This window comes from Pithys albifrons, chromosome 2 (genome assembly GCF_047495875.1).
Source record: "Pithys albifrons albifrons isolate INPA30051 chromosome 2, PitAlb_v1, whole genome shotgun sequence".
Lineage (NCBI taxonomy): Eukaryota > Metazoa > Chordata > Aves > Passeriformes > Thamnophilidae > Pithys > Pithys albifrons.
In genome coordinates this window covers 45486831-45502658 of record NC_092459.1, presented here as the reverse complement: position 1 = coordinate 45502658, position 15828 = coordinate 45486831, and the positions used below count along the sequence as shown (strand labels likewise).

Here is a 15828-nt window from a genome sequence, read left to right as displayed (position 1 = left end):
TCTTTTACTACCAGAAAACATGCATATCATGACTTACCCTTGCCAGCAGACCACAACTCCAAATGTACAATCTAGAACATTGCTCAAGCTCCCATCTAACCATTTCAGTGGCTGGAGTAAAAGTGAACAGCTTCAGAGTTCTGTTCCATTTTCTTTGTATTAGTACAGGTGACACTGCAAGTGTGCTACCTTTTGCTCAGAAGAATTGATGAAGTCATACCTTATTGTCTATGCAAACAATAAGAGGCCATAACACTGAAATAAACAAGTGTTGCATTTCTCATTTAATTTGGGCAACTATGATACATGATTTACATTCAGAAAAGTACTCTAAACGGTGTGCTCTCATGTACACAGAAGCAATAATTTCAGCCAAAGAAATCAGAGATTGCTGAAGTATTTTTAGCCTGTTTTAAAGTTCCTATAGTCTAATAATTGCAGTCCACTAGAGAAGAAAAAAAAGGTACTGCCATCCCTAGCTATGCAGCTTTTGTGAAAAGGAGTAATAAAGGACTGACACAACACTTATAATCCAGTAGCACTCCAGCACTCAATTTTTATTTTTTTTTAATTTTGCATAAGGTAGGGCTCAGCATTTTTAAAAAATGTTTCCCCTTAGCAATGTTTCTCAGAAGAAAGTAGAACACTATCAGTGTTCTACTGATGAGTAACACCAGCTAGAAAAGGAGTAAGTTAATATTTTACAACTTATTGAACTGAAAAAAGCAACTTATTTACTTGGCCGAGCTTAATTTTTGAATTTAATTTTGTCTTTTCTACCACAAATTTCAAGTTTGCAGCTCTGATTCATACAAAATAATTGCAAGCATTACAGCTTTTGTTTTAAGCCTCCAGAAATATCACAAGAAATACTCCACATAGAACCTTCTACTTGTGTTTAGATTTATCAGTTTCCTTATATTTGCATTTTGTCCAATATTTTAACAGCTCTTTAACACCACCTGCTTCTCTAATGATCCACAAATGTCACTGACAGATTCAGTGGTACAGGTGTACATTTTCTAAATAATCTTTATATCAGTTCACCAACTTTTAACAAATAAGGCTGCATGCTACAACAGAGGATAAATAAATATTTCCTCAAATCAGATATCCATCAGATGTTACTGAATTATTTGGAAATTATAATTTCAAGGATCTGTGTCGTAAATAATACAGGTTATTGAAGCATCATGAGTAAGATGCTTTGCAAATAATGGCTTAAAAGATAGCACTTCTAATTAAATTTACCTGAGAAAGCATTACTGTAATATCTTGAGAGTGTCTGCATAATATCTTTGGAATGCTGAGTCCATGGAGCTATCTTTCTATAGGTTTTCACCCTGTGGACAAGCTGAGAACCTCCGTATTGCAGAGAAAGGGTGTCTCCATGATCTTCATATAATTCTTCAAATAATCTGAAGGAAAAGCAAAATGTGTCATCTGTCAAACTTCGGAATAGGATTTTTTAAAGAGAAAATATAATAAAATCTTGTAATAATAAAGTCTTCCTGCTAATGCAATACATTTTCTTCTCCTTTATTCAGATAAATACATGGAAATTTTATTCAGACACAGTAATTACTAAGAAGGTTTAGATGTTGAGATTTCTCATTAATTTTTAATATAACAGAATGCATTCACACTACAGAGTATGCAGTTCTGTAAATTCAAGGAGAAGATTATCATGTCCAGGGGGAGAAAACAAACAATATACCTTCACAAACCAAAGTATTTTAAATACACTAAATGAGACAGAACACATCAATATCTCAAGGATACACTTTCTGCTGAGTCCCCTGGGAAGGAAGTTAACCTAACCTTCCAAAAATCTCCCTAGATACAATAATGATGGCTCAGAAGTAAAAACCAAATAAACATGACTTGTAAGAAAAGCGTATGGCAGTCAGATAACATTTGCTGTAGCTGGTAAATCATAATGTAAGAAGGTGGCAGAAAAAGTTGGCTAAGAATTCACTTGAACAAGGAAAGTTGGCTAAAAAGCAACACAGTCCTCTCATATCAGGAAGTTGGCAGTATCCAAACTGAGAGCAGTGCATACAGCAAAAATTAGAGAAGCTTCCCATCAATGACAAACACAAGACAACAGTCTCAGGAAACACGATTATCCTAAGGAGATGACACTCAGTCTAAAACCAACAGAGAAGTGCTTCTGAGAAATGGAGACTATGGCATTGCTTGAGCAAGACAATGACCAGGATGACATTTTACTAGAAGAGGCTGGAAGTTTAATTAAGAGACAGAAATGCAAAATGGAACAAAAACAGCCAAACTCAAGCCCAAACAAACAAAAGGGGAAAAAAAGAAAACCGAACTCAACCACCAAATCTGGGGACATGTATTTCAGATCAGTACAGGAAGACACAGTAACTCAGGCATCTGCATGTAATACCTGGAGAAGAAAGAAGTCCTTAAGAAGTAAAGACAGAAATAACAAAATAGAATAAAATAAAACAAAATAAAATAAAATAAAATAATAAAATAAAATAATAAAATAAACCACCAAAACAAAATAACACAAGCATTACCTTAAAAAAGTTTCCAAGGGACAGCATTGCACAAGTAACCTAGCAACCATCTGACTGAAGTTCTCCTCAAAAGGTTCTGGATGAAGAACACTTATCTAAGCAGCAAATCAATTTCTGTAAAAACCAAATAGCTGTCTAGCAATCTGCTGCCCAAGGTCAAGTACAGTACGATCAATTAGGAGAAAACATCTGCTAAGTAACTTAAAAAAAAAAGAAAAACCTCAAAACAACCCAAATAAATAACCCAAAACCCACTTGCATCCACACAAATTGTTCAGAGTTCATGACACCATATGCAAGAACTTTGTTTCTTTGGTTTTGGTGGGTTGGTTTGTTCCTGTTTAACCTGTAATGCTGGTCAACTAAAAGCTAAAGAACTGGCTGAAAGCAACAAGCAGTAGGTAAAAGGGTACCTCTCAAAAATTTCCCGTCAGGCACAGGAGATTGATGAACAGAGTGCCAGTGACCTTGCTATAAAGTTTCATAGAAAGCAGACAACTTTAAACTCATTAAGGACATTGATCCACTTGATTGGAAAGGACTCACAGAATTAAATTACTCCTCCACAGCCTCAAAACATTAAGCCTGCAGTCACACAAAACTTTTCTCTCTGCAGAAGGCTAGTCTAACTACATGTGATAAAATAAGTTGCTAAGGTGCACCTTGTTGTCTTATCTAGGGAAGTTCCTAGACAATTACACTGAAGGAATCACTAAGAAACAGAGCTTGCAGAAATAGTCACTGAGAAAATTAGTCTCGCTAGACACACAGTTTCTTTATCCATCAGGAAAACCAATGAAAACAAATTGCTGGCTTCAGATACCTAGTTCTATAGAAACTCCAGACTGTAGCCAGTCACTGACACCATCTGAGAAAAATAAGAATTTTAAGGATAGTTGAAGAATGTGATGAAAGAAAAATTAGTTTTTCAGACATGTTAGCTAAATTAAGGAAGACAGACTGTTAAAGATTACCCTTTCTGGCCAGTTAGAAGAGTGTAATAAAGAGGCAGTATACACAGGAAGTAGATGCTCAGTACTAGACAATGCAAGAAACAAGAATGCAGGAGATCAAGAAGTGAAAGACTGCACAACAGAGAGACAGTATAACACATATTTGTATTGCAAATTTCCTGCACTATATAGCAGGGTTTTTTAATTATTCTGAATACAGTAATTCAGAAACAAGTCTTAAGAGATGACAAAATCTGTTTCAGACAAGCACACATCTAGTGCAATGAATAAGAAAAAATAAGTCAGATGTGGCCAGATAAAAGTAAGCTTTTATGTCAGACTAATAACTATATTTTAGAGAGATAACGAGAAATGAGGTTACAGGAAAATCAGAGATAAAGCGACTACCATAATCTTAAGAGATGGCAGCAAGAAATGGAAATTTGGGTGGTTGAGACAGAGAAGAAACAGGAAGGAGAGAAAACAGACAGAAAACACGAGACTATTGCACAGCGAAGCAAAAGAAGAAATCTGCGCTCCCAAAAGAGGAGTGGGAGAGGGGAAGGTAATAACACCTAAGGCAAGATGGTAAAATGCAGCCTGAGGTGCCCAAGTAAGTGGTAGCTGTAGAGCATAGCACAGAGAGTGGATGTAAGAGACCTGTTCACCTCCTGATCCCCTCTTCTTAGAACCCAAGAGTCCTGATTGCTGAGGCCCCAGAAGGCTGTAGCAGAAATTGTTTATTCCCACGGGTAAACATGCAGCTCCAAGTGGCTGGGACATGGTGGGTGAGAGGCATTGCTAGCACAGCCAGCAGGTGCTCTCCCTGACCATCAGGTAGAGGGCCAGGAGCCACCACTTGCACAGTGAGCCAACATGCTGCAGGTGAGGGTGTTTCTGTGGCACACACCAGCTCCTGGCACCAGGCCAGTGCTGGAAACTAATCCAAACTAATGGGAAAAAAGAAGAGGAGATGAAGGTATGTCTCAAGTAAAGAGGATGAAAGCTCAACTACTTGTGTTTTTTGAATATGAGTAATGTCTCCATGTTCTAAAACTATCAAACCACTAGTCAAAACCAACAATGAAGCCATCAGATTCACAGTCACAACAACAGCTTTAAGGAATAAAAAACACAGCACCTCAAGGACATTGCACATATGGTTCAGAAATCACTATAAGTAGCTCAGTTCACCCTGATCCCCAGAGAATTTCAGTATAAATACGAGGTTTGCTTAAATGGTTTGAGGATGCTTGAATAAGTACTATTGATACCTGATTTGAAAGAACAATTTCTTGAAAAAACTTTTCTTCAATAAATCAAAACCCACAAAATTTCTCACAAGAAAAACTAGGAGATAGCAAGGTAAGATGTACTTCTATACTAATACCAGTTTGGCATTCTCCATAAAAACGTGTATTTATTTTCACTTTTAATCAGCATTTTGCCTCAAGCAATTGAAGCAAGTGTAAAAGACTGGGGTGGGGGTTTTGTTACATTTATTTCAAAGGAAACCTCTTACCTTTAAGTTTAGGCATGTAAAAAGAATAAAAGCAAGCAGTTATCTTGTAAGAAGACTGAATAACACACTTTTCCAGAAAAGTGAACTTTCAGCATGATTGGATTTTCTCAAGAAAATTTCAAGTATGGAAGATTTTTTAAACTTGGATGAAAAGCACTATTAATTCATTACAGTAGAAACAACTGCACTTTTCTTCTACATTGATGTAATTATCTTAAAGCTCTTGCCTCAAAATAAAAAATTAAAATCATGACACACTTCATTAACGTATCTTACCTTACAGCATCTGTATCAAATTGTAAATTTGGTTTATCAATCAATCCCAATGAATAGAGTTGGTATGCCAAAGCACATTTCCCCACCATAAACTGGGCTGTGTTAGTGCGATCTAAGCAGTCCACACAATTGGTTCGCAGAACTCCAGTCTGGTAAAGCAATCCATACAAAAGAATTATCTTAATTAACAAATTACTACACTCATTATTATAATTACTTTTTTGCTACTGTCCAAGTCTTAGCAGTCAGCAACAGGACAAGGGGGCACGGGCTCAAGCTCTGCCAGGGGAAATTTAAGCTGGAGATCAGAAAAAAATTCTTTCCAGAGAGAGTAATCAGGCATTGGAATGGGCTGCCCAGAGAGGTGGTGGATTCACCATCTCTGGAGGTTTTTAAACTGAGATTGGCCGTGGCCCTGAGTGCCATGATCTGGTAAAGGGACTGGAGTTGGACCAAGGGTTGGACTTGATGATCTTGGAGGTCTTTTCCAACCCAATCGATTCTATGAAATCTCAAATTATGTTTTCAAAAAAATATGAGGAAAGACACTTATAAAAAATGTTACAAAGCAATAATGTCTAGCAGGCTACATTAGACTGCTGTAATGCTTGCTTTCAAAATATTCCTGCTTTTATCAACACACAAACTGCATGTCTCCTTCAACTCAGAAACAGCCCTGAAGAAGCTCTTTTTGGGTGTGAGTCACAAGATGTCTGTTCAGAGATGAGCTGTGATCCACATGCTTACATTTATGACACTGGTTACAATTTCAAATTTTTAAAGATAGAATAATCATTCTTATACAGATAAACCTGTAAGACTAACATTAAAAAATCTAACTAGAGTTATTTCCTTTTTTAAACATATCAAATTCTCTCTGCTCTGCTGTTTATCTGCCCTTAAGAAACATACAAATGATCAGCTAGTAAAGGAACAGTCATACGTTGTCGAATTCACACAAATTTTAAAATTATGAATGGCAAGTCAAAAATAACTAATGCTTCTTAAGAATATGTCCTGTGTTCAGAGTATGTAATTGCAACATGTAGGTATAAATTTGGGACTGTATGTTTTACAGTTTAGTCAGTGCTTTTCTGACCTTAAAGAAAGACATGTTTCTAGTTTTATTTTCTTTTAGTGATAGAAACTATAACAATGTACAGAATATTCTGCACTGGTGAAAATGCTTTTAGTAACTCATGTTTCTGTGTATAAATAAGTTACCAGGGATGAGTATGCACTTCTTCTGTATAACATTATATGATACTGTTTGCTAAAATGCTGCTGTTTTAACTTTCACTGCACTCGTAACATGACAGACTAAATAGCAATGGAAACTAGTTTAAAATACAAGCATTTCTCAGACTACCTCCAGCAAAAACACAATTCCAACACAATAAGGTTTTGGGATACCATGAAAGTACTTAAGGCCCTAATTACCAATTAGACTTCTAGGATGGCCAGTGGTAATACTGTGTACTATAAATAATAATTTATGAGTCACCAATCAGGTGATCAAGTGAAATGGTTCACTGGATCTTTGGGAGTGCTGATCCACATCCCTGTAACTATGAACTAAAAAAGTGTATTTTAGTACCTGCAAGCGACCAGTGGAAACAACACAACCTCCAAGTTCATTCCACCTGAAAGAAAAACAAAACAGAATGGCTTTCAAATAATTTAAAAAATAACAGATATCACCTATTGATCTACTCAGTGAAAAATGGTGACAATTAGAAACGTGAAATAAAGTAAAATTGATATCCCTGAATAACAGAAAGCAGTAAGAGCTTTATGCAGCAATAAGATGTTGTATTTAAACCACTGGAAAATAAAATTTAAAAATCTAGTCTCATAGTAGAAATATCCCAAAGCCATACAAAATATTTCCTTTTCTCCCCATAAAAGAGAGCATGAGCAGCATAAGTGTTGCTAGATTGGGTCTTGAGTGCACAAAAATTTAAGTAGGTACAATGCCAATGACTAGAAAGTAGAGGCATAACATACACTGTAGGATGAGCTTCTTGATTTAAATCTCCCCCTCATTCTGATCCCAGGCATATGCACTGGATACATGGATAGATGTCTAGGTCTTGCAATTCTGTACAGGCCTTAACTGCACCCCAGAGCCAGAGAACATGCACCAGAAATCAAAGGTATTCTGAGGTAGAGGAGCAGTTATGCTTGGTGCAAGTAACCCCTAAACTAGTGAATACTTCCAAGTTAGTAGGGTTATGTAGCCTGAGCAGAGCACTCCTATAGCAAGTCTATACATTGGAGACTCCCCAGACTACTGTCACAGAACAGGGCATTAATGTATTGATCTTGTTGCTGCTGGTTTATATTCGTCACATCTGCTATACTGCATGGGAGGGAAAAGCTCTAAGAGAGTTTGAGCTCAGATTGTTTCTAAATGAAGACTGGTTAAAACAGCAAGGATGCTTATTATATAAAATCTGAATGCCCACTTGGGTAATAACGAATAAGATCCACAACATGAAAACAGGAATCAAAAATGTACTGAACTTCTAATGTAGAAGTTATTTTACTTCTGAATTTCCAGGGACTTGAGATACTTCATCTGCAGCTGTCTAAGCCAATACAGTTTCTATTTTTTAAAAAGTTTTAAATTTTGTATTTACTAATACCATAAAATCCACTGGTAAACACCAGTAACATTCAGATGACAATTATCTTATTAGTAGGTATCAAAAGAAGTCACTTATTAATTTCCAAATTATTAAGTCTCAAAATGAGAAGTAATCTAATAGAGAGAAATTCCAAACAGCTTTCCAAGGAATAGATGTTATTCATAACGCAACAAATAAATTATAGGTACTTTTCATCTGGACGCAAGATACTGCAGTAGGAATCAGGTCGATTTACAAAAAACCCAGTCTTCTTAACTACATTTTCTGCAATCACATTCAGTCTGTCAAGGACATTGCAAAGTTTGCTGAGGAGAAAAAAAAAATAAAAAGACAGTCAAGATACATTAACACAAAAAATAAAAATTCACCACTTGAAAAGTTTTTCCATAGCAAAAATGATTTAAAAACAGACCCACATCACAACTTCATTCATCCATCAGTACTTATAATTTTTTTTAGATTTTACAGACTTAGGAAACAGAAACCGACCATATCTGAGCAATTTTGTTTCTTTTTGATAAAACATTTTACATAAATTGGAAGTGGAAAACTTAGGAAATCTAAAATTCCTTGACTTTTGCATCACTACCAAACTTTCCATGATTCAAAAAATATGAATAAGACAGAAAAGGATGTATGTAGGGCCAGACTTGGCGAATGCAGATTTGGGCAGGGCTCTCCCCACGTGGGTGTGCCCTTCCAGCCTGCACAGTGGATTTTTTAGGTGAGGCACAGCGTGCGCAGAACTGGCCCCACCGTTTAAGTCCTGAGGTCCATCTGCCACGGCCGAGCGAGCTTGGACAGTGACAGGGAAGTCCTCGGGACTGTCACAGCACCCGGTACTAACCGGGGCTCACCCTGCTGAGCATCCGAGATGTGATGGGATGGGATGGCAGGAAGGCATTGAACTGCCAGGGGACGGTCCCCACTGAGACTGGAACTCAGGTCCTTGGGATTCAGAGTCCAGAGTGCTCTCCTTTACACCACGGGACCACTCCAGAAAAGGATGCATGATTATGCTAAATCACATTCCCTTGTTTTGTTTGCAAGGTGCTGTTTTGTTCAGTAACATTGGTTTCCACGTGTGGCCTTCATGATGTCCTGCACCTTCTACTCAGATCTGGATAACCATTTGTTCATTATGGGGGACTTTAACTTCTGTGTACTCAGAATTTCATTTTCAAGGTTTTTATTACAGTGTTTACAGTTCAAGTAATAAACCCAATTATTTATTTTTTAAAGATTGCTAATACGGAGATGGAAGAAATATTTTGGAACACTTCCACCAAAAAACTAAGTTCAAAATTATGTCTTAAAACAAACACCTCCTCAGTATTCCTTAAACAGTGAATATTGCACATAATCTTGTTTGCAAACAATCTTGTTCAAAGCCCTCAGGTATTTTTTATATCTATGCTAGAGTGGATATGTATGTAGATATCCCTCAAGCTTAAAGCTGTAAGGGGATTCCTTTGATCACCTAATATAATTTCCCACACAGCACAGGTCACTAGGCTATATCAGCACCATTTGATATGAAACTCATGCATTTGCATCTAGCATACCTTTTGAAAGGAAATCTAGCCTTATTTTGAGATTTGCTATTTAAATATAACAATTGCATATACACCTAACTGTACACAATGCCATTTTAGAATTAAAAAGTAGTGTGAAACCAAGTCAAACTCTAAAGTAACAGTTTCATACGTACGGACCAATCATATCAACCAACTTGTAATTGCATTGTTTTCCCCAGCTTTTTCTTTACCCAAGATTTTAACTGACAAACATTAATTATACTCCTGTCCTTTGAACCAAACCAGTTTTTCCACAGTTTTGCTCAGACTGATACAGTAACAGATACCTGAAAGATAATCTAACAATTCTTATAATTCTACATCAATTTCTGACAATATAAGATACAACAGACATATGCATATCAGAGAGCTTTGCAACTAAGTAGTGTGCAACTTAAGAATACCAAACTATACTGGCAGGTTTAAAATTTTTCTCCCTTGTAAACATTTCTACTTTTCAGAAAACATTAATTCTTTTCACATGAAGTTAGTACTGTCAAAAATGAAAGAATAAAAAGTTATAGAATATATTTGCCTTTCTAACAGACATGCTTCTAGTAAACTAAATGTTTTGCAATATTGAAATTAATCATAGAATCAGCTGGGTTGGAAGAGACCTCTGAGATCATCAAGTCCAACCCTTAATCCAACCCCACTTTGATTACTAGATCATGGCACTAAGTGTCACATCCAATCTCCAGGGTTGATGAATCCACCACCTCCCTGGGCAGGCCATTCCAATGCCTGATTACTCTCTCTGGAAAGAATTTCTTTCTAATATCCAACCTAAACCTTCTCTGGCAGAGCTTAAGCCCATGCCCTCTTGTTCTACCGCTGGTTGCCTGGGAGAAGAGACCAATTCCCACCTGGCTACAACATCCTTTCAGGCAGTTGTAGAGAGTGATAAGCTCTCCCCTGAGCCTCCTCTTCTCCAGGCTAAACAACTCCAGGTCCCTCAGCCTTTCCTCATAATGCCTTAATTTCCTTTTGGAAGAGGAAATAGAAAGGGCTGATTGATATGAATGGCTCTGTTTTCCAAAATTTTGCAACTCAATAAATTCAATGACTGAAATGGAACACCTCACAGAACAAAGTGTTTTGACTAATTCAAAATGAAAAGTGAATGTTGATGGCTTATTTTGTATCACAACTTTTTTTTCTAAAATTTGCCGGTTTTCAGGCACTGTTCCACTTTGCTAAGAAACCACAGAAAAACTTAAAAATTCTTCAAATTCTGAGGTTTTATTCTGTCCATAGATCTTAATAAAATTCTCCCAACATTCCTAAGCTACACTGAACTGAAAAGCAACTCACTCAGTAGCAAATGGTTATGTGTATTGTGGCTACAAGCACTAGTACAAAAAGGGATCTTTTCTACCTTTTTGTGTATTTGGCCATATCCCAGGGTATATATATAATTGCATGCTCTGGAGGTAAAAATTGGTTGAGATATGTCACAGCAGCAACAAGTTCTTCACTGAGAATCCTTTCGTGCTTTCTTTTTTCACGTTCCTTTAGCAAAAAGAAAAGGAAGCTAACATCACAATTTTCATTAACAAATGCATGCAACCCATAAACATACACAGGTGTGTATATATAATCAAAATTAAAAGTGGAAACTGTAACAATGGTGGGCAGTTCTTCATAACTAGTACAATTAAATTAACAACAGAAGAGAGAAAAATCTGAACATTTTAGTTTTTAACTATTAATCTGTATTAGAAGTAAAAGTCACCTGCTTTGACTGCATAATCATTGGCTGAAAAATGGAACACTGCAAGAGCAAAGAAGAGCACACAGAAACAAAAGTGGTGATATAGATGAACAAAGACCAAAGTGAAGGAAAAAGATAGGCAGAAAGGGAAACATCCCATTCAGTTCTGGGGTATAAGAGGACCAACGCAAATTCTTCTCCATTAGTGACAGAAAATGGGGAACTACAGCTCCCATCTCCCAGTCTTGCAACAATTTTTAAAAATTAGAATTCTGTTGCCGTTGTCTGAATATACCCTTTGTTTTCATAGAACCACAGAATGGTTTGGATCGGAACAGATCTTAAAGATCATAAAGGTCCAACTCCCTGCCACAGGCAGGGATGTCACTCACTAGATCAGTTGCTCAGGACATTATCCAAACTGGCGTTGAACCTGTCACTCTATGTATTAATATGGTTTGCCTTCACTCCCTCCATACTAAAACCTATACTGAAACTATACTATAGAAACTGCCTTTCTATGTTAACAGCAGTCTTAAACAAACAAACCCAAAGGAAGCCTAATATATTCACTACTAATTAACAAGCTTCTAGGACAGACAGATATAAGAGGACATAGCTACATTTTTCATCAGCATTTAAGAAATCAAGTAATAAAAGTACTAGAGAGAGAAGCCCTTAACATTTCTGTAAAAGCAACAGATACATGCAAAAAAAAAAGGTGTTCAGATTACCCCTCCTTGCTTTTTAATGTTTTAAAAATACATAAAGTAATAAAGGAACATGAATTTTAGCATCTTGAGTATCTACAGAGAAGGAAACAAAGAGATGTGTTGTCAGCCACTTTATCAAAAGCCCGTGAATAAAAGCATATAATAATTCATGAGTGAAGGTCATATGAGCCCAGACTCACATGATCACAATGGCTTTTAAAAGCTATGGCTGGATGAGATGAAAATTTTCATGTTAACAAATGGTATCTTAAGTTGATCCCACAGACCTGTGGACAGTCTTAAAAGCACTTGAACACAGGAATACTTCCAGAAATAGAAAACAGATTATTTAGCTTCCATTTATTCCAACTTTGAATTTTAAAAGCCCTCCTTTTGTATTTTACCTATATTTTTATACTAAGAACAGATGCTACAAATGCAGAAAGTATACTTTTTTCAAATGAATACAACTGTATAGTATGATAAATGAAATCACTTTCTTTTTAAAGACTAAAAGAAATAAGATATTATTCACACAAAACAAATCAACATATTAAATTCAAATGTGGGAACATTTAGCACCACAGAAACTGGCTGGATTAGAACAGGAAAAAACCACCTCAAAACAAAAACAACTTCAACACAAATACAAGATGTAATGACCAGAATGATAGCATCATCCAGAATCCAGGCTTTGTACCACAGCCTCTTACACAGCAGTGAATTGAATGATTGCAGCAACTGTGAGGCTCTTCCCATTAGCCCAGCTCTGCTTGTGATGGCACTGCCTGGTAGCAACCAGCAGGTGCTTCAGTTTTCTCTCCCACTTATACTTTCATGACTCTACTACAGCAGAGTCATGGAAGTAAATAATGGAAGATAAGTCTTTACCATAATATTTCAAATAACTCAGCCACCTCTGTCAAGGAACATACAAATCATGCTCTGCACGGAACTATTCTATTATAGTATTTTTAGTGGTAAGTTAAATTTAGTGATAAATTTATTGGGAGTTACACCTAAAGGGTAATAGCAAAAACCTGAAAACAACACAGAAAGGTTACTGTAAGAAGTCTGTAAATGTGGGACTTTTTTTTTTTTGAAGGTTGTAGTGGAAGCAATTATGCACTATATCATGTAGGATGAGATTTATGAAGAAAATATTGCATTTATAAGCTAGTATTAGTTTCAAACATAACCAAATTACACAGATACTCTACACAAATAAGCATAATATTAAAAATTAGAAACCACATAGAACATACTGAAAATATTGTACCTTCACAAGATTCAATATAATAATGGGAGAGCCAAATCTCTGAAGCATTTGATCAAAGTGAAGAGCAGCAACATGTGCAAAAGGATCTGCTTGGTCCACTGCAACAAATACATATACTCAGAATGAGAATAAGCACACCATACAGTCACTTAAATTTGCCTTAAAAGTACTCTTCACAAAAGACATACTAATTACCTGGTAGTAATGATACAATTACATATTTTCCCCTCTTTTCATGCAAAACCTGTTAAAAAGAAATATTTCCTTTTCCAAATTGGAGGCAACTTTTGAAACTTTCATGAGATGCTTATGAGGAACAATTATTCTGGCCCCATTAACCTTAGCCCAGACATTTTCCACCATTTCCAATAGGTTTAGTATTTTATCCACAATACTAAGACAAATATAGCTAACTTTGTACACTAAATAAGCACAAAGAGCTCACACATTCAAACAGAAACTTTTTTTTTCCATTTTGGAATGTGAAGTCTAAGATGGAGATTTTTTTCCTAATTTTTTGACCTTAAGTTATGGCTTCCCAAAGCACAAGTGCATAGACAATTAGTTCATTTTTGCACATTCAGTTTTCACTTAATCTCTCAGATGTTCCTTTAGGATGCACCACTATCCATACTCTATTACAAAGTATAATTTGTACACACGTGTAATGGGTGGCTTAGGCATCATAGTTGAAATATCTTGAGACCAGTACAGAGGGACAGAGCCTCGAACCTGGACGTAGGAAGAATAACTCCCTGCAGAAAATGACATAACTGAAGCATCGTAAAGTATTTGCTCAGTCTCCACTTCATTAGCAACGTCTCCCTGCACCAAACAGAAATACATATATGATGTAGACATGACACATTTCAGAGCTGCCTGCATTACACAGAATTGATCATTATAAGCAGAGCAGAATTAAATTGTAAGACACCCAATCAGAGTAGTGAGAACAACACTGAAGGTTAAATTCATATTTGCCCTTAAATGTGTATTATCAGATTTTTATTTTTTCCCTCTGTTTGGAAATAACATTATCTCTAAGTGTAAAAAATGAAAAAACCCAGTCAATTCAGAATTATTAAATTTATTATTCTAAGAACAACTTTATTATCTCAATTTAAAATGTAATGATACCTGTGTTACATTATCTAATTGCATAATTTACAGCCAAAACCGTAACAACCCTCTAAACCATTTCAGTTCTTCAGTCAGTCAAGCTCAAGCTTTCATATTGTGGGGGCAGGAGGAAACAACCCCTAAAACTGTAGTTGATTTACCTCACAGTTTGCTCCTCGTTTCAGAAAGCGTGTTCCAGCAAATTTGCTTGACCTCCTGGCTATCAGAGTGACATATATAGGGCGACCATATATTAACAGTTCTTGAAAGAGAAGTTAAGGTTTATATGTCACATGCATTTTTTTGTTCACTTATTTCATGCACGCAAAACTAAAATCTAAAAAAGGTGTATGAAACTGAAATATCTGATTTACTAAAATCACCTTAACAGTGACCAGTATCACTTCCAAGTTTATTTTGAAGCTGGGAGAGAACACTGCCCTTTTCAACAGTCAGTTTTAAGAACTTTGAAAAGGGAATCTGCATTACAATACATCAACCACTTTTTTATAACACACAGAAGAGAAGCAGCATTTCTATTTTATGAAGTGAAAATGAAGGTTAAATAGGTACAAGGTACATTTAGCACTGCAAATGTTGCTTTTCTGAATGCTTGAATTAAACCTTGGGAGTTTCTATTTTCAGATCAAGTACATTAGTCCCCCTCTAATTACTTGTGTAGAAAAATAGATAAATTCACAACTACTTAAATAACAGCAACTGGAAGCCAGATGCAAACAGGCTACAGATGCAGTTGTGGCTTTTTTACAGGCTTTTTATATTTTCCTAATAACAAACAGATAGAACCAGATGCCTAGAGTGACTGCCTAGGACCACTGCTTCCTTAGCATAAAAGAGACACAAGGAAGATGAAAGAAGACATTTGCTGACACATTAAGCAGCTGCAGGCATAATGGTGGTGATCAGACTCACAGCTACCACTTTGGTTAAATAAGACCACAAAGGAAACAGCAGCATATAAAAACAGATCTAGCTTTCTGTCTGGGGACTAAACAATGACCAACAGCCTTACAATCTTAAAAAAGCAAAATTAAATTTTGCAGACACCACTAACCTTAACTTCATAATTTTATTTCCTTCCCCAGAAATTTTATTGACAGACTCTTAAACTAATGTTATAGTGTTGATGAAGAAATTAGAATGGCTTTGTAATGCACTAAATTCCTATCACATAAGATGTTGAAATTACATTTTTTTGAACTGTGATATACACTTGGGCTTTTTCTCCTCCTGTCACAATGTACATAGACCCATCGAACCATTTTAAATAATATATAGTCAAGAAAAAAGAATTTCAGATGTCAGTGCTCTTTACACAGCAGAGCTGAAGTTCTATGATCTTCAACAGAAACAGACTAAATACAAGTATTTCTGCAAAACTCATTCACTAAAAATGTTTTAGAGAAGATTAGTAAGAGAACATCTCTATGTCAGCAATTCAGTTCTGCTTAGCT

The 15828-nt window shown here is 36.1% G+C and overlaps 1 protein-coding gene across 2 annotated transcripts in view; it reads right to left on the bottom strand.

Annotated features, from left to right (window-relative positions):
• The window catches only part of FIG4 (FIG4 phosphoinositide 5-phosphatase), a 74302-nt gene that overhangs the window by 39083 nt on the left and 19391 nt on the right, over positions 1-15828 (bottom strand). For both annotated transcript variants that reach the window (XM_071548894.1, XM_071548893.1), the window contains exons 8-15: positions 14515-14615; positions 13897-14059; positions 13235-13332; positions 10907-11040; positions 8140-8256; positions 6898-6943; positions 5301-5449; positions 1252-1418 (exon numbers count right to left, since the gene is read on the bottom strand). In XM_071548894.1, coding sequence (XP_071404995.1) covers positions 1252-1418; positions 5301-5449; positions 6898-6943; positions 8140-8256; positions 10907-11040; positions 13235-13332; positions 13897-14059; positions 14515-14615 — 975 coding nt within the window. The remainder of the gene's footprint in view (positions 1-1251; positions 1419-5300; positions 5450-6897; positions 6944-8139; positions 8257-10906; positions 11041-13234; positions 13333-13896; positions 14060-14514; positions 14616-15828) is intronic.